This window comes from Rhinatrema bivittatum, chromosome 10, assembly GCF_901001135.1.
Source record: "Rhinatrema bivittatum chromosome 10, aRhiBiv1.1, whole genome shotgun sequence".
NCBI classification, from domain to species: Eukaryota; Metazoa; Chordata; class Amphibia; order Gymnophiona; family Rhinatrematidae; genus Rhinatrema; species Rhinatrema bivittatum.
This window is the reverse complement of record NC_042624.1, coordinates 125,080,433-125,107,183: the sequence shown is the minus strand read 5'-3', so window position 1 is coordinate 125,107,183 and position 26,751 is coordinate 125,080,433. Positions and strand designations below refer to the sequence as shown.

At 48.1% G+C, this 26,751-nt stretch overlaps 1 protein-coding gene and 1 long non-coding RNA gene across 5 annotated transcripts in view; one reads left to right on the top strand and one right to left on the bottom strand.

Annotated features, from left to right (window-relative positions):
- Positions 1-13,433, top strand: part of KDM4A (lysine demethylase 4A) — a 106,391-nt gene extending 92,958 nt beyond the window's left edge. For 3 of the 4 annotated variants that reach the window (XM_029618739.1, XM_029618743.1, XM_029618742.1), the window contains exons 19-22: positions 1,634-1,804; positions 4,796-4,915; positions 10,869-10,961; positions 11,570-11,710. In XM_029618739.1, the coding sequence (XP_029474599.1) occupies positions 1,634-1,804; positions 4,796-4,915; positions 10,869-10,961; positions 11,570-11,710 (525 nt within the window). Of the gene's footprint in view, positions 1-1,633; positions 1,805-4,795; positions 4,916-10,868; positions 10,962-11,569 lie in introns of all 4 variants that reach the window. The other variant, XM_029618738.1, reaches the window with a different exon arrangement.
- Positions 1,800-26,751, bottom strand: LOC115100324. The gene is made up of 4 exons (XR_003859035.1): positions 26,469-26,751; positions 22,095-22,297; positions 20,938-21,069; positions 1,800-3,495 (listed from the first exon to the last, which is right to left on the bottom strand). It is a non-coding gene; the product is annotated as an uncharacterized LOC115100324 (long non-coding RNA).

Sequence of the window (26,751 nt, the reverse complement as noted above, 5' to 3'; positions counted from 1 at the left end):
TAAATGTAAACCTGTTTTTCAATAATTCTTAAAGTGGAATACACTTTAAAACTAAAGGGGTCGCATTCAGTAAGTTATCCAGCTGAAGTTAAGCCGGGATAAAGATGTCCCATTGAATATACGCTGCTAAAGTTATCCGGCTACCTAACTGAATATGGCTTGTTAGCTCCAAAGTTATCTGGCCTTGTATGGCCGAATAACTTATCATTTAACTGCTTGTCTTCAAAAGAGATCCAGGTAAGTAGCGCTGAGTATCTGCTTTTCCCAACCTATTTTAATGGCCCTGGTGGGCCATGCACCCCCCACATCCCATCCCCTTCTAAATCAGTGCAAAGTGTTGCAGAGGTTGGGCCCTTTCCCCACTTGCAATCTGGCTTCTCCCGGATCCCAGGGATCTGGGGTGGTGGGGGGGAGAGTAGGGCTGCGGGTGGTGGGGGGGAGAGTAGGGCTGCGGGTGGTGGGGGGGAGAGTAGGGCTGCGGGTGGTGGGGGGGAGAGTAGGGCTGCGGGTGGTGGGGGGGAGAGTAGGGCTGCGGGTGGTGGGGGGAGAGTAGGGCTGCGTGGGGGGAGGCGGGTGGTGGGGGGAGAGTAGGGCTGCGGGGCTGCGGGTGGTGGAGTAGGGGTAGGGCTGCGGGTGGTGGGTGGGGAGTAGGAGTAGGGCTGCGGGTGGTGGGGGAGTAGGAGTAGGGCTGCGGGTGGGTGGGGGAGTAGGACTGCGGGTGGTGGGGGGAGAGTAGGGCTGCGTGGGGGGAGTAGGGCTGCGGGTGGGGGAGTAGGGCTGCAGGTGGTGGGGGGAGTAGGGCTGCGGGTGGGTGGGGGAGTAGGAGTAGGGCTGCGGGTGGTGGGGGGAGTAGGGCTGCGGGTGGTGGGGGGAGTAGGGCTGCGTGTGGGTGGGGGGAGTAGGGCTGCGGGTGGCTGCAGGCCTTTCTTCTTTTTTCACTGCTACTTGGCGAGTAATCCAGCCAGAATACCCTGCTCTGAAACAGGTCTAAAGTTAGCCAGAGATTTGGCCGAATAACTAAGGTCCTGGAATGCCGTTTTTAATCCAGCTAACGAGTTATGTAGCTAAAACCCAGCCCCATAAGTGGTTCAATATTCAAATCCTCGCCGTTTAGTCTGATAACTTGTGAGGCTTTGAATATTGATCCCAAACAGTATTGAGAGAATGTTCAGGACTTCAGATTAATGCAGACCCAGACGTCACAATACTGGCATCAGGACGGACCTTTCTAACTCTTGGGACCCAACAATGCTTAGCCCACATTACTTGTCATTTTTTCAGGTTGCATCTGAACTCCATCGCACGGTTTGTGGGAGCTTGTGCCAAGTATACGGGGCTGGATGCACAGCAGTGCATCCTTCTGACTGATAGCCGGGTAGAGAAACTTGGCAGGAGGCCTTGCAGAAGAGGATGAGTGGGTGTAGGAGGGCAGAAGTACAAGGACATTGGCTGTGCTTGTTCTTCTGCTCTCATTTCAGAATCTCTCAGGTGGATACTGTCATTGTTTTCTTTCTGGTTGTGAGTAATATGCACAGACCTGCTCTGCATCCCTTCCCCTCCCCAGCCTAAGTGCAGACTTTGTAGCAGGGAGACACAGAAATGCTTGATCATATGTCCTCACTGTCTCTCTCAGAACAGTAAAGCAGCCTTGAAGGATATAACAGTTGGACAAACTGTGATCAGTAAACACAAGAATGGACGTTACTATCAGTGTGAAGTCGTCATGCTGACGAAAGAAACGTTTTATGAAGTCAACTTCGATGATGGTTCCTTCAGCGACAACCTGTACCCAGAGGATATTGTGGTATGTAACCTGGGTCCGGGGGGTGCATGAGAGATGGGTCACTCTGTATGGCAGTGAGCAGGAAGCTGGTTAGTCTGACAGCGGTGATGAGGGGACGCTCGCCTATCCAAGGCACCTTGGGTTTCCCAAAGAGATTGTGTCAGAGATATATATATATATATACACACACACACGAGTGACCATTAATTTGACACTTTAATTTCAATTTAATTTAAAAAGTATATATCCTCAGCACACTCCATTCTTCTAAGTGGGTTACAGTATAACAAAGCATGCTGGACGAGCCCCGTTCCCCTATAGCAGCAGTATTCACTCCCAGCCCGCGAGGGTCAGACTTTCAGAATATCCCTAATTAACTTACATGGTATATTTGCATGACATCTCATGCATATTAAGGATACCTGAAAAGCCAAGCTCTTGGCAGGCCGTGACGGCTGGGAGTACTGGTGCAGAGGGGGTAGTCAGTCGGATTAGAAACGAGGGCTCCAGGTTAATGGGAGTTCCCTCTGAAGGAAACTCATCTCCTGCCACAGAGTGGATACTGATCTAAGAGAGCAGTACAGAGTGGGGGATGAAACAATGATGTGCAACAACCTCTGCTCACATCTGATGCCCTCCAGGTACATAGAGAAAAGGTGGTGAGACCTTACGTGGAGGCTGTGCCTCTAAAAGGAGAAACATGGCTTTTCAAACCCCTATCTTTGCATTGCCCACAGGCCATCTGGGTTAATTACCAGCTGTTAATTATATATATTAACTGTTATACATAGTTGTGGTGTTTTCTGAATGCCTTATGTATTCATTTCTCTCCTAACAACATATGAATGCTCTCATTTGTACATAATCCAACCCTAATATGTTAATCCTATCCTCTTAACCCTTTCTTACCCCCTGACCGCAGTATTATAATTTCTCTCCTGTTAACAATATATCACAATTGTTCTATTTAAACCCATACAATGTGCAAACAGTTATCGGTATATAAAAGCCATTAAATAAATATAGAAAGGCAATCAAAATGTGCAGGGGCTACACCAAAAGCCGTATGAGATGAAACAGAAAAACATAAATATGGGAGGATGTGATAAACATTCAGATGCCTTGGATAAAGTAGAAATGCACAGGAAACGAACATTACACTGGAAAGGAAGTGCTAAACAAGAGGTCACAGTGAAAGGCTACAGAGGGGTAGACTCAGGAGTAACATCAGAAAATACTCCCAGAAGAGATGGATGCATGGAGCAGGTAATGGAGACAAAACAGTAACAGCATAGAAGAAAGTTGGATAGGTAGAGAGGATCCCTATATCCCAGGGATTGTGGCAATGAAATGGAGCAGAATGGATGGTGTTTTTCCTTAACAATAAGTTGCTGTTAAGAATGAGATGACATGCATGACTGCTGCTTTCCACCTCATTCTGAGTGGAAATGGAATGCAAAGTCCATCGTGATTAGACTTTGTCTATAGCATCATTCATTGCAGTTACACCTGCGACTGCAGCCATCTCTGGAGTGGAAAGCAGGGACCAAGTTTGATGCCAAAATGAGAGAGGAGCAAAATTGATCAGCTGTATGAGTGGGTGATGTCCTCTGCCAATATGGCACCCGCTGCCTTTCAGCTGCTTCAGCAGCAAAGTCCATGCCGGGAGCAGTGCCCTGGAGCGCTGACTATGGGAGGAGCAGGATGTTAAGCTGTTCAGGAGAAAGTGGAAGGCAGACTATTTTAATAAGGCTTTTACTTAATGGAAAGCTAGTCGCGGTATAAAAGATAATGAAATGCTTGTATTTTATACTGTTTTTATGCCATTTGTGTGTTAAAGTTTTATGAATGTTAAACTTGTAATCCATCCTGAACAAATTTAAAATAAAATAAGACCCCTTTGTATTTTGGTTGTTCACCTTCTGGAGGTTTTTGAGACTGGGAACCCAAGCAAAGCCTTGCCTCACCAAAATGTTATCCTGCCCATTGGTGCGTGGCCCCCAGGGATTCCCACTTGTGTCTGAGCTTGCTTATTGGTAGCTGTTCTCCGGGATAATCAGCCACACGTTCCCTAGAGGACTGAAGGAGCCCTGTGCAGTGATGGTAAGGTGGAAAGTCCCATGTAGATGAAGTTAAGTTGTGGGAGAAATGCTCCACATTTCATGCTGTCAAATAAGGCCACGCACGTATGTGGCTGTCTATAGAGAACACATCTTATAGGTAAGCAATTCAGATGACTAAACTGAGGTGAGGGATGTAAGTTTTGAGGTCCCACCATCTGTGACAGAGCAGTGCATGAGCTTACAACTCTCGGGAGAAATCTTGACTCAGAAATTTCTGTTTTGGCCAGTGATCTATGTACCTGAAATTATCAAATAACTGATAGTAAGCAATTATCCTAGTGTCTGACACCCACTTCACAACAAATGCATCCTGATGCACCACCTCCATTTCTGTTTGGGTAGTTAAATGGCTATATTAAGTAGTAAAGGATGAGGTGTGTGCTAGCAGTAATGTCTCCAGGGGACCTGGAACAGTCTTACTCCGTGACTCATTTCAGAGGACTCCTGCTAAAGCAGTGGTTCTCAACCCTGGCCAGGTTTTCAGGATATCCACAATGAATATACATGAGAGAGAATTTGCATACACTGCCTCCATAACATGCAAATTTTCTCTCATGCATATTCATTGTGGATATCCTGAAAACCCGACTGGCTGGGGGGGTCCCCAGGACAGGGTTGAGAACCACTGAGCTAAGGGAAGAGACTAACCTCCATGTGTTGATACATGGAGCAGAGGCTAGTTGATGCTTTTTATGGGAAATGCTCATTTGTGGGGAGCAAGCTGTCTTGCATTACATCAGTCTGGATAATACACTGAACAGCATTTGCCACACAAGTTATTATTTTCTGTAAGAGTGAAGTAGATATAGGTGCTTGGGCTCAGTTTAGATTTTTTTTCTCTTGTCCTTATCCTATGTCATCCTTTTCCTTCTCTTTCGTTTTTTTCCAGAGTCGAAATTGTCTTCAGTTGGGTCCTCCTTCTGCAGGAGAGAAGGTGGAGGTCCGCTGGACTGATGGGCTGGTCTACGGAGCCCTATTTGTAGCGTCCCATACAATCCAGATGTACCAGGTGAGCCTCTGGGAGTGAGAGGGGAAGGACAGCTGCACACAGCAGAAGGGTATTCTGGCAGACTGCAGACTTAACAGCTCCTGGGAGTTGAAACTTATGGCTGGCGAGAACAGTGTCCCATTTGGCCATGCAAACTGGGGTAATGTTCATCCCTGGCCCTGTGGATGGCCAGACTGAGAAGCTTCTAGCTGATTGTATAATATTCAAATGTACTATAGTGTCACAGACTGGTCGCTATGGGAACACCCTCAACGTTTTCTAATCCAATGGGTCTGTTCCTATGCTTTAAAAAAATATATATACCTGGGCTGGACCATACTAACTTGGCTAACTACTGACCATAATGATTTTGTTCAGGACAACAGGTCCTTGACCAGTATCAGTTCAGCTTTAGAAAGTCCCTGAGGACCAAAACTTTGTTACTTTCTACTTTAGATTTGATGCTGGGCAAACTTTTGTTTTTATTGGACATTTCAGCCACCTTTGATATGTTGACTCATCAAATCCTTCTCTATCGGCTAAGAGTGCAGCACCTCTGGTCTAGTGTTAGTGGTTAACATCTTTTCTTTCTGGCCGATCGCAGCAGGTGAGGATTGGTTACAGTCCTTCCCTTATGTACCCGGATCAGTCCAGACTGCAGGGTTTTTCCTCCCTTCCAGCAGATGGAGACAGAGAAAAACTTGAAGAGCACCCCCTCTTAGTGCGGTGTGCTACCTGCATCCCTTCAGTATTTCTCTGTCTCCAGCAGATGGTGGTGGCAGAACCTGCGGTCCTGATCCAAGATTACTAAAACAAAAAAAAGAGAGAATATGGGTGTTCTACCTATATCAGCTAATGCTTGATCAAGCAGGACAATAAAAAAAAGAAAAAGGCAAAAGAAGAAAAGGAGTGCTTTTCCTCCCAGGGGGTTGGCAGGTCTTGGTGGGACCACGCCCCCTGGTTGCAGGCAGACTAGAGCTATGGTTGGAGGCCTGAACAGCTCCACGGCCTGGTGAGTACCGGTGGTCCGGTCCCTCCCGCTTGTTGCTCCTGTCTCCAGAGAAGATCCATTCCAAAAGTCTGTGAGCTGTTTATTGTGCTGTCTCTACAGGCTGGGTGGCAGTCGCTTTGCTGCCGTGTCAATTCTTCCAGGCTCCGGTGGCTGTTGCTGATTTTTTTTTTTTTTCAGTTACCAGCATGCCTCTCCCCTCGCCAGCCATGTTGCATGCGTCCCGATGCATGGCCTGTGTGGAGCTGGCTACGCAATTCTCCTGCGAAGGCCTCTGCTCTCAATGCCTCCCCGGCGGGGTGGGTACATCGAGAGCGTCGGGGAGAGCTTCAGCCAGGTCCTGCAGTGCGGGAAAGCATCTGGCTGATCAGGGGAATCTGGCTCATTTCCAGACTCCCCTGATGACTTTGTGGTTCCCCGGGGGGATTTTAAAGGTCAGCCTGCTTTTACTGCAGACTTTGTGCTGTTAATGCACAGCCTAATGTTAAAGCCTAGCTGGCTAGGATGTCCCAGCAAGGCGAAACAGGGACGCGTACACTATCTGAAGAGCCACCACCTCGGAAAGTCCCTAGGCGGTTGGATCCACAGGGGGCTGTTAGAATTCGGAAGATCAGGAGTCTCTCGCCTTGGAAGGATCAGGGGGACCTCTGATCTGCTGGGACTCCCGGCCCTGGACTCTCCCCTGGCTCCTTCTCCCTTCATTGGGATGGATCAGGATGAGGAACCAGAGAGACCCGTTCTGGTGGAAGGTGATGACCCAAGGGTGGTTCATTTTTGTTCCAGACGGATGAGCTGGATCTGCTGAGTCCGCATGACCTAGCTGAGCTGGGGAAAGCGCTTCCTCAGGAGGTCCCGGGCCATGACACAGTGGACCCTGTCCTGGCAGGCTTGTGTGGTCCATCCAGGACTTTTCTTTTTCCTCCTATGCTCCTGCAACTGATGATCCGGGAGTGGGATACTCCGGAGGCAAGCCTGTGAGTAGGTCGAGTGATGGACAAGCTCTATTCGCTGCCTTGAGGATTCCTTGGAACTCCTCAAGGTTCCAAAGGTGGATGCTTCAGTGTTGGCTTTCACCAAAACGACGACTATTCCGGAGGCAGGGGCAGCAGCTCTTAAAGATCTCCAGGACCGGAAGCTCGAAGTCCATCTCAAGAGAATCTTCGAGGTGTCAGGGCGGCTGTCTGTAGCATTCTTACGCAACGAGTGAGCCTGAGGTGGGTTCAACAGCTTCTCAGTGCTAGGGATCTCTCTCCTCAGGAAGCTGAGCAGGCAGAGGCGTATGGTGCGGATGCTTTATATGATCTCCGTATCTCGCCCTGGACCATGGTGTCAGCAGCCTCGGCCAGGAGGCTCTTGTGGCTCCGCAACTGGTCAGCCGATGTCTCTTCAAAGTCTCATCTGGGGGCGCTCCCTTTCAAGGGTAAGTTCCTGTTTAGAGAAGACTTGGCACAGCTGATAAAGTCCTTGGGAGGAGAGAAGGTGTATAAGCTCCCTGAAGACAACCTGGGGACAAGCTCCCCGTACCTTCACCAAGGTGATGATGGTGGTGGCGGCAGCCCTCCAGCAGGAGGGAGTACTGGTTCACCCATATCTGGACGACTGGCTCATTTGTGTGAAGTCTGAGGACTTCTGCAGGCTGGCAGTACACAGTGTTACATCGCCTGCACTCCCTTGGTTGGGTCATCAATCATCCCAAGAGCCATCTACTTCCTTCCCAGGTCCTGGACTTCTTGGCAGCACGATTCGATACTCGGGTCGGCAGAGTCTTCCTCATGCAGGAACAGATTGTCAAGCTGTTGTCTCAGGTTCAACTTCTCTTGTCACTGCCAGTACCCAGGGTCTGGGATTACTTGCAGGTCCTTGGCTCTATGGCGTCCACTCTGGAATTGGTCCCCTGCGCCTTTGCTGATATGAGACTTTTACAGAGCTTTGCTTCCCCGCTGGGATCCAATGTCTGAAGAATTCCAGGTGCTGTGCCACTCACGGAGTCCGCCAGGTCCAGTCTTGGTTGGTAGCTTGTCCTCAACCACTTGAAGCGAGGTGTAGACCTCGCTTTCCGGTTGGAGGGCCGTGTGCCAGTCTGTTGGCCCAGGGCCAGTGGTCACACGAAGAGGCACAGTGGTCCATCAATCGCCTAGAAACAAGAGCGGTGCATTTGGCGTTGCAGAGATTGCTTCCTCTCATCCACCATCGGGCGGTATGACTCTTGTCAGACAATGCGACGACTGTGGCCTACATCAACCGTCAAGGAGTGGAGGAGCAGCCTAGTGGTTAGAGCAGAGGGCTACGAACCAGGAGACCCGGGTTCGAGTCCCACTGTCACTCCTTGTGACCTTGGGCAAGTCACTTTACCCTCCATTGTCTCAGGTACAAACTTAGATTGTAAGCCCTCTGGGACAGGAAAATACCTACCTAAATAAATAAGGCGGCAGAGTCGTCCGGTAGCCTTAGAAGTGGAAAAGCTGATGGCCTGGGCAGAATGACATCAAGCCCTGTTGGCAGCTTCTCACGTAGCCAGGGTCGACAACATGCAAGTGGACTTTCTTAAGCCATCAGTGTCTGGACCCCGGAGAGTGGGAGTTGTCCTTGGAAGCAATGACTCACTCTCGCCGGTGGGGCACTCCCCATTTGGACTTGATGACTCAGAAAAATGCAAAGGCGCCATGCTTTTTCAGTCACAGAAGGGAACATGGGGCAGAAGGAGTAGATGGCTCTAGTCCTTGCTTGGCACTGTGACGTTCTGTTCTACGTGTTTCCCCTATGGCCTCTCGAAGGTAAGACTCTGAGAAGAATAGAAACTCACCCAGGGACAGTTATCCTGTTAGCTCCGGAGTGGCCCCGGAGACTATGGTTTGTGGACCTAGTCAGCCTGGCTGTGGACAGTCCTCTGCGCCTAAGTCATCTTTCAAACCTGCTGCGTCAGGGTCCGGTATTTTTAGATCAGGTGGATCACTTTTGTCTAGCGGCCTGGCTTATGAGAGGAGGTAATTGAGGAAGAAAGGGTATCCTGAGGATGTCATATCCACTCACTTACAGGCGCGGAAGACCTCTACTTCTCTGACTTATATCCGGGCATGGAAAATATTCAATTCTTGGTGTGGCAAGCAAGGGGTCCTTCCTCGCCAGGCATCGGTACCACAGATCCTTGCATTTTTACAGAAGGGACTCAGTAAAGGGGTTATCCTTTAGTTCCCTCTGGGTGCAAGTTACAGCTTTGGGGTGTCTTAGAGACAAGATTGAAGGAGCATCTCTGGCAGCATACCCTGATGTGGTCCGCTTTCTGAGAGGCGAAGCACTTTAACCAGCCGGTCCGTTCCATTTGTCCTTCTTGGAGTCTTAGTTTGGTGCTCCGGGTGTTATGTGAACCTCTCTTTGAGCCCCTCAAGAAGGCTACCTTGAAGGATTTAACCCTCAAGACTGTGTTTTTGGTGGCTATTTGCTCTGCTAGGAGGGTCTCTGAAATGCAGGCCCTTTTCTATCAGGAACCTTTTCTACGGTTTTCGGATATTGGGGTATCGCTCAGAACGGTTCCTTTCTTCCGAAGGTGTTTTCTCTGCCTTTCACTTACATCAGTCGGTGGAACTTCCGGCCTTTCCAGATTTAGATCGAGATACTCCTCACGCTAGAGAATTGAGACGTCTAGATGTTAAGAGTTCTCTTGTGGTACTTGAGGTCACCAATGCTTTTCGGGTTTTGGATCATCTTTTTGTTCTGTGGAACAGTGCTAAGAAAGGACATAAGGCATCTAAAGCTACCGTTGCCCGTTGGTTGAAAGAGGCTATCGCTTCAGCTTACATTTGCCATGGACGACCGGTTCCGGACTGATCCGTGGTACCACAGGAATGAAAATTAGCAGGTAAGAACCAATTTTCCTATCCAGTTTCAGTGGGTGCCCCCAGGCATCGGCTTTGTCTGCTGTGCTATTTAACATCTTTATGGCACCAGTTTGGAAGCTTCGAGCCAGTCTCTGTGTGGGATACAGATTGTATGTTGATGGCATCCAGTATTTCATTGCAGTGTGCCTGTCATAGTGGTAAACCTCTGAGATGATCACCATTTGTTTAACTGCTGTCAAGTAATGGTTAGCCCCATCAAGCTGCTGCTAAATCTTTCTAAAACTGAGGAGATCAGCCCACAGTGTTTGATTGTTCACTGAGTTTCTTCATCTGTTTGCATTGAGAATATTGATATTCCAGTTGTCTCACTATTGATTCAAATTTGACCTTTTATTGTCAAATTAAAGCAGCACTTACGAGCTGGTTTGTTTGGGGGGGTGGGTTTTTTTTTTTGTTTTTGGCAGCTCTGAGGTCTAAAGCAATGGCTGGATGCCAATTTTCGGGCAGTTGTACAGGCCCTGATTCTACCATTGCTGTAATTGTATGGGACTCGCAGCCTGTGTGTGAAGGTGCTTCAGATTATGCAGGATGAAAAGTGAGGGCTCACGTTAACACCTGGACTTACTGATCTCCACTGGTTGCCAATGCGGTAGTGCAAAAGATTCAAGGTTGCTGTTGTGTCTTTCTAATCCTGCATGTTCGCCTTGCTCTTCACAACATGGGCTGCTGCTTCTCTCTTCTGGAACGCTTTGAAAATCTTCATTTAGCAACTTAGACTTTTAAATCTATGCTTAAAACAGTCTTGCTTCAGCAGGCTTTTGACTGATCAGCACCTAATGTAGCAATTTGACTCAGTATTTTTGTGCTATTTTAATTTATATATTTAGCAGCGGAGTTTAGGTCTCCAATTTTAAATTTTTTTTAGTTTTATGATTTCTTGTACATTAACATTTTTTTATTGTACGTCACCTAAGGATTCAGTATAGGCAACTCATAAATTCAAAATAAATGCGTACATATCGCTGAACCACAAGTTTGTATGCTCCAAAGGTCACCTGATGTGCTGGGCTGGGTTGGGATGTGTCTGGGCTGCTGATTTTGACCCTTGATGTGCTGGGGTCTTTGGCAGGTGGAGTTTGAAGACGGATCCCAGTTGATGGTGAAAAGGGACGATGTGTACACGCTTGAAGAGGAATTACCAAAGAGAGTCAAATCTCGATTGGTGAGTAATTTACATAAGGTGTGACCAGGGGGTGTCTGTGTGTGTGGTTGCAGGGTCTCTGAAAAATTATAAACAACATTCACCTTCCAAAGTTCTAGATTGAGTCACATACTCATCTAGTACATCCCATCCAGAATATGAACAAGGTTTTTGATCAAAAGTTTAGTTCTCTCCAGTGCATCTTTCTGGCAGCTGGAGGATAAGCAATTTTATATTTTGCTTTTCAGATACTTCAAACGTGAGTTCCTTTCAAGTACTATCGGGCTCACAATCTGAGTTTTGTACCTGGGGCAATGGAGGGTGAAGTGATTTGCCCAAGGTCACAGAGTAGTAGTGGGATTTGAACTCTGGCTTTCCTGGTTTGCACCCTGCAGCTCTAACCACTCTGAGCTCCACACATGCTAAGCAGAGTAAGACACACTCTGATTAGACCCATCACAGGAGAGCTGCTGATTGAGGGGAAAAAAATCAGAGTATTATACTACTTAGCAATGATAATGATGAAGACTGGCAGAATTGTTTTACTGCTGTCGACTGTGCACCTTCTGCACACGGTGTTTACTAAAGACCCAGTGACTCTCTTCTGATTTCTGCTCTTCCTTCCACAGTCTGTGGCTTCTGACATGCGCTTCACAGAGATCTTTGCTGAGAAGGAAGTCAAACAAGAAGCAAAGAGGCAGCGAGTCATCAACTCCCGGTACCGGGAGGATTACATCGAGCCAGCACTGTACCGTGCTATCATGGAGTAAGCAGCTGGGCCCGACCTTCACACCTGCCAATGCCAATAATATCGTCACGCAAGAAAACAGCGCAATCTCAACACTCCAGACAACTGTAGCCAAATTTCTTAAGCCTGTGAGGCGGTGTCTTTACAGAAGGCAGAGAGAGCTGTGCTTACTGTGCTGGAGATGGACCATGAACCCCAGCCCAGCTCTCTAGCCTCGGACTCTTCTTTGATTTGGTGCAGATAATTGTGCTGAGGCCGCTGGCTTGCCTGACTGCTTCATGGAGACTTTCCATCCTCGGCAGTGCTAGCGTGGTCTATGGGACCTTTGTCTATTTTGGGAAAGAAATGGAGCAAAATGCCCCTTTATTGGGAAGACTCTGGTGGGTGGAGGTTTTCTCTCTCATCTCCTTACAAAGGACAGGCAGTATTACTGGTGCTTACCACCCAAACTATTTATCTGCACTCTGTGTGAGTCCTCTTTCTTTTTATTATTAATTTGACAATTAGTGATTGGACAAAAAGATTAACTCTGAAAATGCAGTCTTATTCCTGAAATCGAGTCTGGAGTTTGCTGTGTTTTGTTGCAGGTGCGGGGATAGTGTGGATCCCCCACCCTTTCCCAGGCAGTGACTGCTCGCTGTTAGCAGGCCTCAGCTGGAGTACAGGGGCCTTCTAGGAGGGATGAACAAAAATTCAGATTTAAGGCTACTGAAAAGGTCTTATGTAGACAGTGGTGGCTGTCAGGGGTTAGAACTAGCAGCAGTTCAGTGGGCTGGGAGTAGCTGCAGGAGCCTGGATGTGCTACAGGGCCTTCACCTTACTTCACAGCACTGGGAAGCAGCAGCGCTGGCAGTACTTTCTGCACTCATCTGTTGCTGATGTCTGCAGTTTCTCATAGCTTGTATTCTGTACAGCTTTCAACCTTGTGGCGTGTGTTCAGAGAACATGCCTTGCATTCAAGGGCTTCTGCTGCTCCTTGCCTCAGGTGGTAACGAATGAGGCAAACAGGCTTATGGCGCTGCAGTGGTCTGTCTGCGTCCAGTCATTCTACATGTCCCTTATACACAATGTGTTCAAAGTGCTGCCATTATTGCACTGCACCTAGCCTAGTGCCAGTGTTTCTATTCTTGCAGCTATTGCCCTGCACGTCTGTGCTCCAACAAGTTTGGCTCATTTCCCCCTCTGGTGCTGGAAGGTGCAGCACCTTTGCAATTGGGTATTTCTTCCGTTTCATTATCCTGCCAGTGCCCTGCTGCTCTGCAAGACCCCAGCCACTGCTGTTTACTATCTGTGAACCTTTGGACTGTTGAATTCTTCACCCTCCTCAGGCCTGTAAGTTACCACATTGACTGCTCGGCTACCATCGTGATCATCTGTCAATGGGAGCAGTGTAGCAGCTGGGGTTGGAGGCTCCGCTACAGCCAACGTCAGTGTTACAGCTTGCGACCTGCAGGAAATACAAGACAGACTCTTTCCTGGGTGGATGGTAACTGCCATCTAAGAAATCTTGGTGTGTTTTAAAATATATATATATATATTTATATTTTCCTGACCGACCAAACTTGCCCAATTCTGTGTCTAGAACTCAGTTAAATGAAATTTCTTTGGTCTTTCTTTGTATGTATAGAGACTCAAATTTCTTGCAATTTCTTTTTTCCTTTTTTTTGATACATATGAACATTAGAAATCATCTGAAAAGTTAGCGCATTGCCTGTGATTAGCAATAAACTTGTGGTGTGCAGTGACTTCTGCCTGGCAGAGTTAGACTACAGTCCATTTAAAGGAGATAATTCTCTGCTGATTTCAGAATGAAACAATTAGCACCGTCCATGTGCTTTCTGTGAGTTGCACACTTTGCATGGAGGAGATGGAGATCGTCCAGAGCTTTTTAGAAAAAGCAAAGATCTTTTGCTAACCATGTGCCAAATCCACTGGACTTTCGCCTTCAGTGTTTTAAAAGAATTTTTCTCCTTTAATCACTTAATTCTGATGGAATGCAACCCAATTTGTCCTTGTTGGATGTTTTGGCACTGTTAATGTGTTTTTTCCCATAGACAAGCACAGCTGTCCTAAGATGGGTAACTTCCAGCACCACATCAGCTTTTCCCCCCTAGCATCCCCGCCTGCAAGTCTTCTCTGTCTGTTTTCACCCACTTCAGCAAATGATTGGAAATGTCTCTTGGTCAGCCTTGCCAGTCATCTTTCCAAATGACAAAAGAAAGGGAAGAGCTCATTTAAAAAAAAGATGGCCAATAATGTGGACACAAGATGTGCATGCTAGCTTTGCATTCTTTGGCTGACATATCTGTGCCCAGAGCATAAGAACCTGCCATGCTGGGTCAGACCAAGGGTCCATCAAGCCCAGCATCCTGTTTCCAACAGTGGCCAATCCAGGCCATAAGAACCTGGCAATTACCCAAAAACTAAGTCTATTCCATGTTACCCTTGCTAATGGCAGTGGCTATTCTCTAAGTGAACTTAATAGCAGGTAATGGACTTCTCCTCCAAGAACTTATCCAATCCTTTTTTAAACCCAGCTACAGTAACTGCACTAACCACATCCTCTGGCAACAAATTCCAGAGTTTAATTGTGCGTTGAGTAAAAAAGAACTTTCTCCGATTAGTTTTAAATGTGCCCCATGCTAACTTCATGGAGTGCCCCCTAGTCTTTCTACTATCCGAAAGAGTAAATAACCGATTCACATCTACCCGTTCTAGACCTCTCATGATTTTAAACACCTCTATCATATCCCCCCTCAGCCGTCTCTTCTCCAAGCTGAAAAGTCCTAACCTCTTTAGTCTTTCCTCATAGGGGAGCTGTTCCATTCCCCTTATCATTTTGGTAGCCCTTCTCTGTACCTTCTCCATCGCAATTATATCTTTTTTGAGATGCGGTGACCAGAATTGTACACAGTATTCAAGGTGCTGTCTCACCATGGAGCGATACAGAGGCATTATGACATTTTCTGTTTTCTTCACCATGCCCTTTCTAATAATTCCCAACATTGTTTGCTTTTTTGACTGCCACAGCAGACTGAACTGACGATTTCAATGTGTTATCCACTATGATGCCTAGATCTTTCTTGGATGGTAGCACCTAATATGGACTCTAACATTGTGTAACTACAGCAAGGGTTATTTTTCCCTATATGCATCACCTTGCACTTATCCACATTAAATTTCATCTGCCATTTGGATGCCCAATTTTCCAGTCTCACAAGGTCTTCCTGCAATTCTTTGAATTGTGATCCTTGTGGACCACTGTCCCTGTTGATGCTAATTTATAGCGTTTTGACTTTGGTGGCTCTGAATGCTCATATCAAATCCAAAACAGGTACAAAAATATCTCCAGGCCAGGTAAGCCCAGAATCATCTGCACCTATGCTTAAGAGCCACAGTGCTGAACCAGGTCACAGCTGTGAACTATCTGTGCAAAAGAAAAAGGTTACCACATCAGAGCCAAAATATCCGAGCCAGGAGCCATGGCTGGCACGAAAGCAGTGCCCAGAATGACTGGTCCAAAACAATCGACTTAAGGAATCACCAGGGCAAGAAAGGCGTTCTGATTGGTAACCAAGGGTGTGACACTGTTGTGTATATATAATCTATCTACATCATCAGAGGCTGCTTCAGAACCTATTCAAGTAGGAAAAAAACGTAACATATTAGATATTTCTGTATCTCCCCTCCAACATTGGAACCCCCAAATCATCACACCTCTAGCCTGCTACACGAATGTCATGCATGTGTACAGAAATTATGGGTAGACCTTTAGGTAGACAAAATAGATTCCTAATCAAGAAAACTTCTATGCACCCCATTACTAGAGAAAGTTGCAAGAGCGCCTACAATTGAAGCTTCCATCCTCATATTTTTGTGAAGAGACTAGAATACTAGAGAAGAGAACACAATTCTGAAACAGCTTTGTATATACAAACTATCTGCTTATGCAATTCAAAACAACCCTGTATGATAAACAGATCCATCATCCCCGGCACTACCATCACTCGAGCCAGAACAGCCCAAGAATTTACCAGAGGACTCCACATACCCAAACATTTTGCAAAAGATGTCAATGGTAATACCATTCAGTTTAGAGAAAGACGCAAAAGGTATAACTGACTTAACATAGCATGCTGCGGTTCAGCCAGTTCCCAAAGCAGTACAGAGTGCTACCAATGCACGACTCGCGAATGAAAATCGGAAAGACACTTCTCTCCAGCCCACTGCTAGCCAAAACAGTGCAAAATAATAGGATACAGAAATGCCCCGGACATGAGAAACATACAACTCGCTCATGCTTCCATTATCAGAGAATTAGCAATGAAAAAGCAAAAACGCTGAAAGCTTACTTGAATTTTCCTCCTGGAAAAGCTCAGAGAATCGCTGATTAGAGGACACGCAGGATGGTGGTCCTCACCCATGGGTGACATCATCGGATGCAGCCCCGGTCTGGAACTTTGATCTTACATTCTAGAATTTTCAAACAGGCCCTATTGAGCATGTGCAGCTGTAGTTATTGCGCTGCCCACTAGGCCGAGTTCCTCAGTCTCTCTTATTTCCACAGGGCCATGTGTGTCATGGTATTCAGTTTTGCTGTCTTCACAGTTTTTGTAATTGATTTTTTTTCTAGAGCTGCAGCTGTTTTTCTTTCCCTTATGGTAGTTTTATTTTCCTTTTTTCTTTCCACTGTCTGCCAGTCTAATACTATCCCTTATTAAATAAATACTGCACCTGCAGTGTGTCCTCTCCTTGCTCTGTCTGATTTTAGTACCTTTGTCAGGTGCTGGCAGGACTGACAATGCAGTCCATGAGTGATCTGTGTAGGCCGTTGAGCCTGGGGACTCGCCTGAGTTCTACCTGGGCAGGATTTCCATGTCATTTCATGGATTGATCAGCATCAATGAAGGTTAAGACAGTGACTAGAGCGAGGACCACACCATTCCTGTATGGGAGAGAGCTTATCCTCAAAAGGAACTAGTCTCCACGCGCAGGAGCCCTGGATGTCCTAGCCTCCCCTCCTTGCCTGTGATGGCAGTGCAGTCTCCTTGTAAGAGAGGGTAAGCAGGAGCCTGGGAAAGCAGCTTGCTGCTGCACATGTGGTGCCATGCCCAGTAATGGTTGCCCACGCACATCTACGACCAGTGCACCGATCTGACATGTTAATGTTAGGACCAGGAATGCCATTGAGCACCATGGTCACCCTTGATGCCATCGAGGTGCCTGGATGCTCTTGATGCCGCAAGGGCCTTCTGTGCCCTAGGAATCTATGGATTGATGCATTGGAGTCATCGACTGCCGGAGAGTGAGAGCCTGTGAGTGTACTGAAGCTCTCAGGCTACGGGTTTCGGCCTTGGACGGACTGTCAAGTGCCAATGTTGCCATCTACTCAAGACACCCTGCACCACCGAGGCATCCAGGTGCAGTGTTCCAGTGCCCTTGAAGGCCTGGTTGTGGTGACCAGATGGGGCACTGGTCTGTTCACTGGCCTATGGCGCTCTGGCACTATGGATGCTGATAATCTTGGAGGCTCTGAGCCACTGAGATCAGGAGGCATCGGAGGCCCCACATGGCTTCATGCACCATTAGTGCTGAGTGTTAGCAAGGCTATCAGCTATAGCTGCTGACAAGAAATGCCATTGAGCTCGCAGCATTGACACCTCAGACATAGGTGAGCTGAGGGAAACAGTTGATGGTACTGGCAGTCAGCTGTTCCTTTGGGCAGCAAATATGCGTGTTGGGGGCTGCAGAGTCTCTGCATGCAGGCATCCCTGGTACCACCAGTCCATCAGTGCTTTTGGGTATTGGTGCCGGGGATGGCGCTGTATACCATTGAACTAATAAAGACATGCTCAAGTGCCGTCAAAGCCCTGGGTGCAACATTGTTTGGTGCCATTGATGCAATCCATCGTCTGAGAGTGCAAGAGCGCTATGGACCCTACGGGTGCAGTCACCACAGTGGACACAAGTGGATGTGGTCAGATGCTGCAGGACAACCGTGGGGCACTGTCGGTCGCCATGGACTTCACAGCCATCGTTCTATGAGGAAACAGTAGTGAGACATTCCAGATGCAATTTCAAGGCCATGTCCAGCCTCTTGAAGTGTTATCAGGTACTTGGGGATACCACCACGCCGTAATCCAGAGCCCTAGTAGGGGAGCTATCGTCACACTGTTCCTATCTACTTCGTTGGGAGTTAGTGTGACTGGAGCACAACATGCATAGTCTGATATGGCAGGGCATCTACTCCAAGCGCCTTGGGTGCTGGTAGGCAGCATTCTTCCCTGTCTGTGCAGAACACAGCCGTGCCAGGTTTCTGCCATCATCACGTCAAGGTATCAGCCTTGTAGTCTGTTCTAACTGGTGAGGAAGGCACCAACACACTCTGCTTTGTGGGAGCGAGCTGCCACAGACTCTTGAGAGGTGGTGTGCCACTCTGCGTAGGTTGGGATACCGCTGTGAGTACCAGTCAGTGCACTTTTACAGCAGAGGACACTTCTTCCAGTTGCCCTCTGCTGTATGGGGGTATGTGTGTTTCCCTTGTGGCAAGCACAACAGGCCTTGCGCCACAATCATAGAACTGACCTAAGACTGTTTCCCTAGTTCAACTCCTATGGGAGTGGATACCAGGAGGGTAGTGTCAGGAGTCATCTTCCTCAGACGAGGAATGTCTTTCAACCCCTCCATTGTTAGAAACTCCCTGGGGCTCTGTCCCTTGCAGGTTTATCACCAAACTGGAGCCTTGCTTCTTTTAAATCAGTGCATCTCCTTGAAGCCAGGCGTGGTGGACAGCAGTGGTGGTCATTGGACTGTTTTTGCTGGGGTCCCTCCTTTTATTACCGTGGTCTACTGCAGCTGAGGGTGGCTGTAAGTGCCAGATTGGTCTCGTCTGAACCTCAGCGATCAGTGACTGTAACTCAGCTCTCACCTGGAGAGTTAAAAGGTTTTTGGTATCGTGAGCCCCCTATTTCTGTTGCTTTCCTATCCCTTCAGGAAAGGAAGATATGACTGGGTTTCCAGGGCAACCCTTATGGGTCCTCTGGTTGTCCACCCTTACAAGGGGTGTCCCTCATTCTCAGTTTCCTGAAGAAGGGATGTCACTGCTTCTGTCAGTCACTCTCTGTTCCTTGCGGGATCCAAGAGCCGGTCAGATGGTAGCATCCTCCTTAGGACGACCGAAGACACAGTGGGTCTAGTTCACAATGGAGTCATTCCAGATTTGGTCTCCCCGTCATACTAGGAGTCTCCTCTTCATCCTAGCTTCCCAGTGAAGATCAGGGGTTTCTCCTGACCAGGAGTCACCTTTGATACCTATTGCCAGTCATTCTGGCCTGCGAGACACTACCCTAGCTAGGAGGGTTCTTGTCCATCTAATTGGCAAGTATGCCTTTCAACCTGTTGCCATATCCATGGGTGAGAGACACTTTGGTTGCAGTGGCTTGCAAGCTTTGTCCCCATTTTAGGGATAACCCTGTCTGCAGCCAGGGGAGTCCTGCTTCATACAACAGTTGTTCCATTTACTGGACCGTGTGCTTCCTTGGGGGCAGTATGTATAATCATGGTAGAGGTATTAATATCTAAGCCAGGTTCATGAGCAGTCTGAGCTTAGATCACACTGACCATGCCCTGGTACCCTTAGAGTTTCCAGGACGGTAAAGAAATCCTGTTCAACAGGGGTTTGCACTTGTGGTACCCTGGCTTCTTGTCTCTTGGTGTAGTTTTTCTGGATTTCTTCCCTGGGGGATTCGCCCTCAGTTTCAGCAGTTCCAAGCAGGGTGAGGGCTCTATCTCTGTAAATAACACCCTACTGGACTCAGTAGCGAGTTATTTGCTTGAGGTTGAGATATACAATCTAGTGACTTATTCTTACCCCTGCAGTCCAGTGGTTTGCCCCCCCTTGTGTTCTTTGATCCTTCTGACTTCCAGCTAGAATGTCAAGGGGAGGGAAAGAAAAGCTAGGGCAGTAGTATATGTCAATATATACCTGCAGCAAAAAATACACCACTTTTTCCAAACCAAGTACTGCCTTTAACATTTCTTGCTTCACTAGGTTGTCTAAACTGCCTTCCTGCTCTTGTGAAGTATCCTGTAGATAGGATGGATAGCCTGCCCTTGCCAGGGTACAGTCTGGGTGAGCTTCAGGCCTAACTTACCTCCCTGGTTTGGGAGATAAATCCTGGTAAGACTATAAAAGACAATCCTGGAAACTCTTGATGGTGTCCTGCATGGGTAGCTATGTCTGATACTGTTGCACGTAGGAGCTGTCACAGACACTGCTGCTGATCATTCTTCCACGCATTGCTTGGGTTTTTCTGCCCATTGTGCCTATCAGCCAATCATAGGCGCACTGCTGCAGACGCATTCTGACTTTCGCATGCCAGCCGACTGCAGTCTTTCTGGGGATCTCTCAGGCCCTAGTTGGGTTTTTGGTGTCTTGTAACACTGAAGGAAACTGTGGTCTTCCTCTCCAAGAATCCTTCTCTTGTTTGCATCTCTCGACTTTCCTGTATAGAGGAGGTTCCAGCCCTAGCTTTGGCACAGTTTACGGAGCCGAAAGCCTGCTTGTAATGTTTTCCATGATGCAGAGTGGGTTTCTTGCTAGCACTGGCATTACTCCTCGGCCTTAGCTACCTCGACTGCACCTTGGGCTTTTAGCCGTCTCTTCTATGGTTTTCTTTTTGTAGAACTCAACTCTTTTCCTGCCTAGACCCCTTTGTGGGTCAGCGGCCTCACATGCAAAAGGGGGAGAGGTGGTGCTTTCAGTATGATGTGGTTTCCTACTTTAGCAAGCCCATCACCCATGTGTGAGGACTGCTATCCTACTTGTCTTGGAGAAAGCACAGGTGTTCTTTGGGGCTAGCAGAATGTTAATCCTCACAAAACCTGCCCACCGCCTTGTAGGAGGCCTCTCATGGACTTAGTGACTGACAAGGGGAGCAGCGTGATCACGACAGCTGCACATGCTCAGTAGGGCCTGTTTGAAAGTACGAACATTGTTTAGCTCAAAGTTCTAGACTGGGGCTCTAGTTACTGCTACTGTCCCCGATGGGTGAGGACTAACATCCTACTATCCACAGAGAATACCTGGTACAGGTAAGCAAAGATTGCTGCATATCAGATCAGAAAGGTTCACTCTCTGTATAATTTAGAAAAACTTCATGACTATTCTAAAAAGTTGCCAAAAGAGGAACATTCTTAAAATACTGTCATGGTAGACACAGCATTTTTTGAAATTCATAATGTACTCACTTTGTGTCTCTAATAGTGCAGCAAGTGGTTCTGTAACAGCCATGGCTGCAAACAGGCCAGTGTGGCTGAGGGTATCTGGGCTTCGATGCTGTTCATAAAAATGTGGCTGATCCTTTTGCTGCAGGAGATTTTCTTTGGGGATAAGATAAAAACACACTAGTGCTAAAGAATCAGTATGGTTCTTCAATCTCTGACTCCTATGTGCCAAAACTCCATGCCACAGCGAAGGGTCAGGCAAGACCCATACAAGAGACCAGAATACTATTCTTAAAGGAGTTATAATCCTACTTGCAGGCAACACACTTATGCAGCAGTAACTGCACTCACACCTAGGCCGATACAGCGGTGGAGCGCACCGTTGGCCCGCTTTTGGCCATGTGTTTGACGCGCTATTTTTACCCCTTATACAGTAAGGGGTAATAGCGTGTCAAATGTGTAGCCAACCCCCCAAAACTAATAGGGCCTGCAACATGCAAATGTATGTTGATGGCCCTATTAGTTATTCCTGCGCGATCCAGAAACTAAAATGTGCAGCCAAGCCGCACATTTTACTTTCAGAAATTGCCTGCCGCCACTGCGAAAGTGTACAGAAAAGCAGAAAAAACTGCTTTTCTGTACACCTTCTGACTTAATATCATAGCGAAATTAAGTCGGAGGTCCCAAAACTAAAAAAAAAAATTTAAATGTGCCCACAGGTTGGAAGACAGACGCTCAATTATGCCGGCGTCCATTTTCCGAACCCGTGGTTATCAGCGGACTCGAGAACAGACGCTGGAAAAATTGAGCGTCCGATGTCAAACCTGCTGACAGCCAGCGCTCCTGTCAAAAAGGAGGTGCGTCCTCTTTTTACCGTGGACCCTCATTTAAATACTTGATCGCGCGCTCAGGAGAGTGGGCGCTTGCCTCGGAGTGCCGGCTCTCCGGTGGGCTTTACTGTATCGGCTCGTGTGTCAGCAGCCACAAACCAGACAATTGCAGTAGAGCTCAACCGAGCCTATACCACCTACATTGAGTTCCTCAGTCCCTTTTGATGCAAATCCAACGTTCCCTCAAACCCCATTACTGGAGTTAAAAATAGATAGAAAACAAGATTCCCCCCCCCCCGTTAGTCAAATGGTTATTGAAAATAAAGGTTACTCTACATTTCAAATGCTTACCATGTCCACCCCCACCAATTTAGCAGGAACGCTCAAACGACCAATTCTCCATTCTGCAGAAAGTGTTGCAATCATTTTATCAATCCAAAGTAGTTCAACCAGGTCCCAACATACAAAAAGAATGGGTTTCTACTCAAAATACTTTGATTTTGAAAACAGGTGCCCTCCATCCAATACTAGATTGTGGAGATTTGAGCATCTTTCTAAAAAGAGAAAAGTTCAAAGATAAATTTAATATTTATTTAGAATTTTTATGCCGACATTCATGATACAGATCATATCGGTTTACAAAGAACAGGGGGTTAACATTAACATATAAGAAGTTATAATAAAACATGGGTAATGGAACACGGAAGATGAAGAAGCCAGAAGTAGAGAGGTAATTAGGTAACTATAACAAATCAATTACAATGATGGAGATGGTGTGCACTGAATAGTAGGCCTTAGTATAAGGTCTGTGGGATAGCTGATGTAAGCCTGGGTTAGGGGAAGGCTTGTTGAAACAGCCATGTCTTAAGTTTTTTTTCTGAATGTCAACAAGTAGGGATCCTTTGTATGCTTCCCTGATGTCTTGAAGAGGTGTGGAGTCTGAGTTGCAGGTCGATGGGGACCTGGTGGTGAATGGTCTTATGAATGATGGTAAGCGATTTGTGAAGGATGCTAAAGCTTACTGGTAGCCAATGCAGATCGCAGAGGATGGGTGTAATGTGATCTCTTCCTTTGGTGTTTGTTAGGATTCTAGCAGCTGTGTTTTGGAGCATCTGAAGAGGTTTGGTGGAGGAGGCAGGGAGACCTAGTAGAATGGAATTGCAATAGTCTAGCTTGGAGAATATAATGGCCTGGAGAACAGATCTGAAGTCATGGAAGTGCAGAAGATGTTTAAGTCTTTTTAGCACCTGTAGTTTGTAGAAGCAGTCCTTAGTTGTGTGGTTGATGAACTTCTTTAAATTCAGATGGTTGTCAATTATTACCCCAAGATCTCTTGCTTGTGTGATTGGAGTGTTGGGGTGGGTCAGCTGAGGGGTATCGCTGTATTCAGGGGATATGAGGAGGAGTTCTGTTTTGGCAGAGTTAAGAACCAGGTTTAGGCTGGTGAGGAAGAGGTTGATAGCTTGGAGGCAGTTGTCCCAGAACTTAAGTGTTTTCGTAAGGGATTCAGTTATAGGGATCAGGATTTGTACGTCATTGGTGTCGAGGTAGTGTTTTAGTTTTAGGCTTGATAGCAGCTGGCAGAGGGGAAGGAGGTAGATGTTGAAGAGGGTGGGAGACAGGGAAGAGCCCTGGGGTACTCCTAGTGAAGAATTGATGTGTGGGGACTCTGTTGTTGATTTTGACTTTATATCCTCTACTACTGAGAAAGGAGTCGAACCATCTCAAAGCCGTTCCTGTTATCCCAATGTCAGATAGTCGATTTAGGAGGATGGCGTGGTTCACAGTGTCGAAAGCCGCTGAGATGTCGAGGAGCACTAGCAAGAAGGAGTGTCCTTTGTCCAAGCCCATGATGAGGTGGTCTGTGAGTGAGATGAGAAGGGTTTCAGTGCTTAGTGATTTGCGGAATCCGTATTGAGTTGGGTGAAGTATTTTATGGTCTTCAAGATAGTTTGAGAGTTGAGCATTGACTAATTTTTCCCATGATCTTAGCGACAAAAGGTAGATTGGAGATAGGGCAGAAATTGTTGGGGTCCCTGGGGTCTATGTCGGTTTCTTAAGAAGGGGTTTGAGGGTGGCGAGTTTTAGAGCATCAGGGAAGATTCCTTGTGATAGAGAGCAGTTTATAATATCAGCCAGATGCTTGGAGATGGTGTCAGGCATCAATAGGAGTAGTTTGGTCGGAAGGATGAGTAGAAGGCTTCATTCTCTTTAGTATGATTTCAATCTCCATGGCGAATGTAAGTTTGAATGATTCAAGTGATGCTCCCTTATTTGAAAAAGAAGCGAAGGAGATGGGAGGAGGGATAGAGCTGGGGGGTAGGCATGTTAGGAGGTTAGAGATTTTGCTCTGGAAGAAGGCTTTAGATTGTGCTTGGTTGTCCGGGATGGATGGGGTGGTGGGTTTTGTGAGTTCCGATACATAGGAGCGTAAAAATCTTATTGTTCGTAGTGTTGAGTTCCTGTAGAAGTGGAGGGCGGATTTGTATGCAGCTAATGTGCTGGGGCAGGGGGTCTTGTGCCATTTGTTTTCTGTTTAAGGTCTTGCTTAAATTTTCGGAGTTCGTTGGAGAACCAAGGTTGTTTGTTTTTAAAAAAGTCAGGCTGATTTTTTTGGTCGATAATGGGCATAATTTGTTAGCTACTGCTTTGATGCTGTGCCATGAGAGTAGAGCTGAGTTAGGGTTTGAGACATCTAGGTTAGGAAGTTCTTTGGCAAGGAGTTCGCTGAGGACATCAGAGGTGCACAATCTCCTGTAGTGAAATGTAGATTGGAGGGGGTGAGAGAGAGGACTATCATGGCTGAGGCTCGCGGCTCAGCGGCCGCAGAGGGGGTGGCCTTGGTGGACGGTCTGGCCACGGGGCACGCCTTGCGGGTGGGCCCCACCCCCTTACGCGAGAAGCACCTCGCCTCCCCCACTCCGTAGTAAATCCGATAGGCATAGCCTTGGTGGGGGATGATAAAGACCCCCTCTGCCTCCTCCTGCCCTGCCTTCAGCTTGAGCACGGCCTCTTGCGGGTACGACTCGATGTGTTTCAGGGCGCGGAATGGTGGTAATTTGAGACTTCAGCTCACCGAGGGCACCAAGGTGTGCCGCCAGCGTCTCGTCGGGCAGGACATTCGAGAGGAACACCTTCGTCCCTATGCCATCTAAGGGTTCCAAAACATGAAAAATACCCTTCACCACCAGTGCCGTATGTGTAGCGGCAGGGTTGGTGAAGAGATGATATTTCTAGGGCCCACCAGCTGGGCCATCGCCGAGGCGTAGAACTGGGGTTCCTCACCCGGGGGATGGGACACCGGACTCCGTGGCGACGGCTAATGCCGGCTCTGGGCGTAGGGCCGGCTCTCCGCGGCGGGGCGGCACCAGCAGGGGGATGGAAGGGGGGAGCCGAATTGGAGGCACATCCCGCAGCCACGGCCGCGTAAGACGGTGCGGCAAACGGGATGCAGCAGTGACACGCCTTCTCCCACGGAGCTGGGCTCAATGTGGGTCTTGGTTTTGGACTTGGCCTTGCCCCCGGACTTCAGGGGCCTGCCTCCGGCGGCGGAGGTTCCGGCTGCGGAGATGGACCCGGCGTCCGGCCGGATGGGAGGGGGAGCGGCAGCGAGAGCAATGGTGGCCGTCGTGAGCATGGATCCTGTAGGGTTAGAGACAACAACCTGAGGAGGACACCCACCCAGAACCAAGGGGGCCGACGATTCCCCCCTCCAAGCCCTCAGCACGAACCCCTGGTGCCATCTACCACCCCCTTAGCTGACTCACTCAGTGCCTGACCCCCTGATGGATAATGCTGTCCTCGTGGTGCTGCGGTACCAGCACCAGCGTTGTGAGGTGGAGGGAACCGGAGGACCTGGCGTGGAGCGGGAGGGCGGCAGGCGGCTGCTGTGGTGGATAAAGGGGCAGATGAATGCGGGCCGGGTACCTGCAACACGGGAGGGGCAGAAGTGGTTGTCTCAGTCCCCCCGAGGCAGCAGGGGAACAAAAAGGAAAGTCGAAGCAGGAGGTGCAGCCCGGGCGGTATCAGCGGGTATGGCTGGGAGCCAGTGCCCGGACCGAGCCAGCGCCTCCTGGATGGGGGGGAAGGCCGCGATGTCACCACCCTCCGCTGGGCACCACTTTGGATTCTCCTCCGCATGGGGGAGGAAAACGTGGACCAGGCCGTGTGTGCAGAACAGGTGGGTGGGGCAGCGGGAGCCGGCAAAGCAGGTGGGGAAGAAGCCCAGACTCAGGCTTGAGGGGCAGGAAGAGAAAGCTCAGACTCAGGAGAAAAAAAAGCCCAAACTCAGGCTTGAAAAGGTGAAGAAAGATTAAACTGAGGGAAAAAACCCAAGCTCGGGCTGAAACAGGGGAAGAAAAAGCCTCCACTCAGGCTTAAAAAGGTAGGAAAAGAAAACCCAAACTCAGGGGGAAAAAAGCCCAAATTCAGGCTGAAAAAAGCCCAAACTCAGGCTGAAGGGTAGAAAGAAAAAGAAGCCTGAACTCAGGCTGAAAAAGCAAAAGCTAATGAGGGTGGGGGAGGGAAAAAGGAAGAAAAAGACAAAAAAGGCTGGGGGAGTAGTTTTAAGGCACAGTAGCCCCCAGGCCGGGCCGGCCCCTACGATACTGGGGAGGGGAACAAAGCGGGACAGAAGAGGCAAAACAACAAAGATACCTGAGCTGTGCTGCGAGCCCGCACCGTTCCCGGAAGGCAAGGAAAAAGGATGCAACCAGAGATTCTTACCTTACGGCAGGAAACTTGCAGGAGGAGAAAACAAAAAGGTGCCTGAAGAGAGCCGTGACGGGGGCAGGGAGGCCCTGCAGGAGAGAAGTTCAATCAAAAAAAAAACTTTTCTTCGCTGCATGTGGGAGCGGGAAAAAAAGTGCTGTCTCCGGGAAGGAAAGGAGGCGACCTCCGGCAGAGCCCTCACACTTCCGGGTAGGAAGGTTTGCAGCTCCGATTAACTTACTGCGGCAGCAGCCAATCACTGCAACATCAGAGCAAACGTCCCGCCCACCAAGCCCCA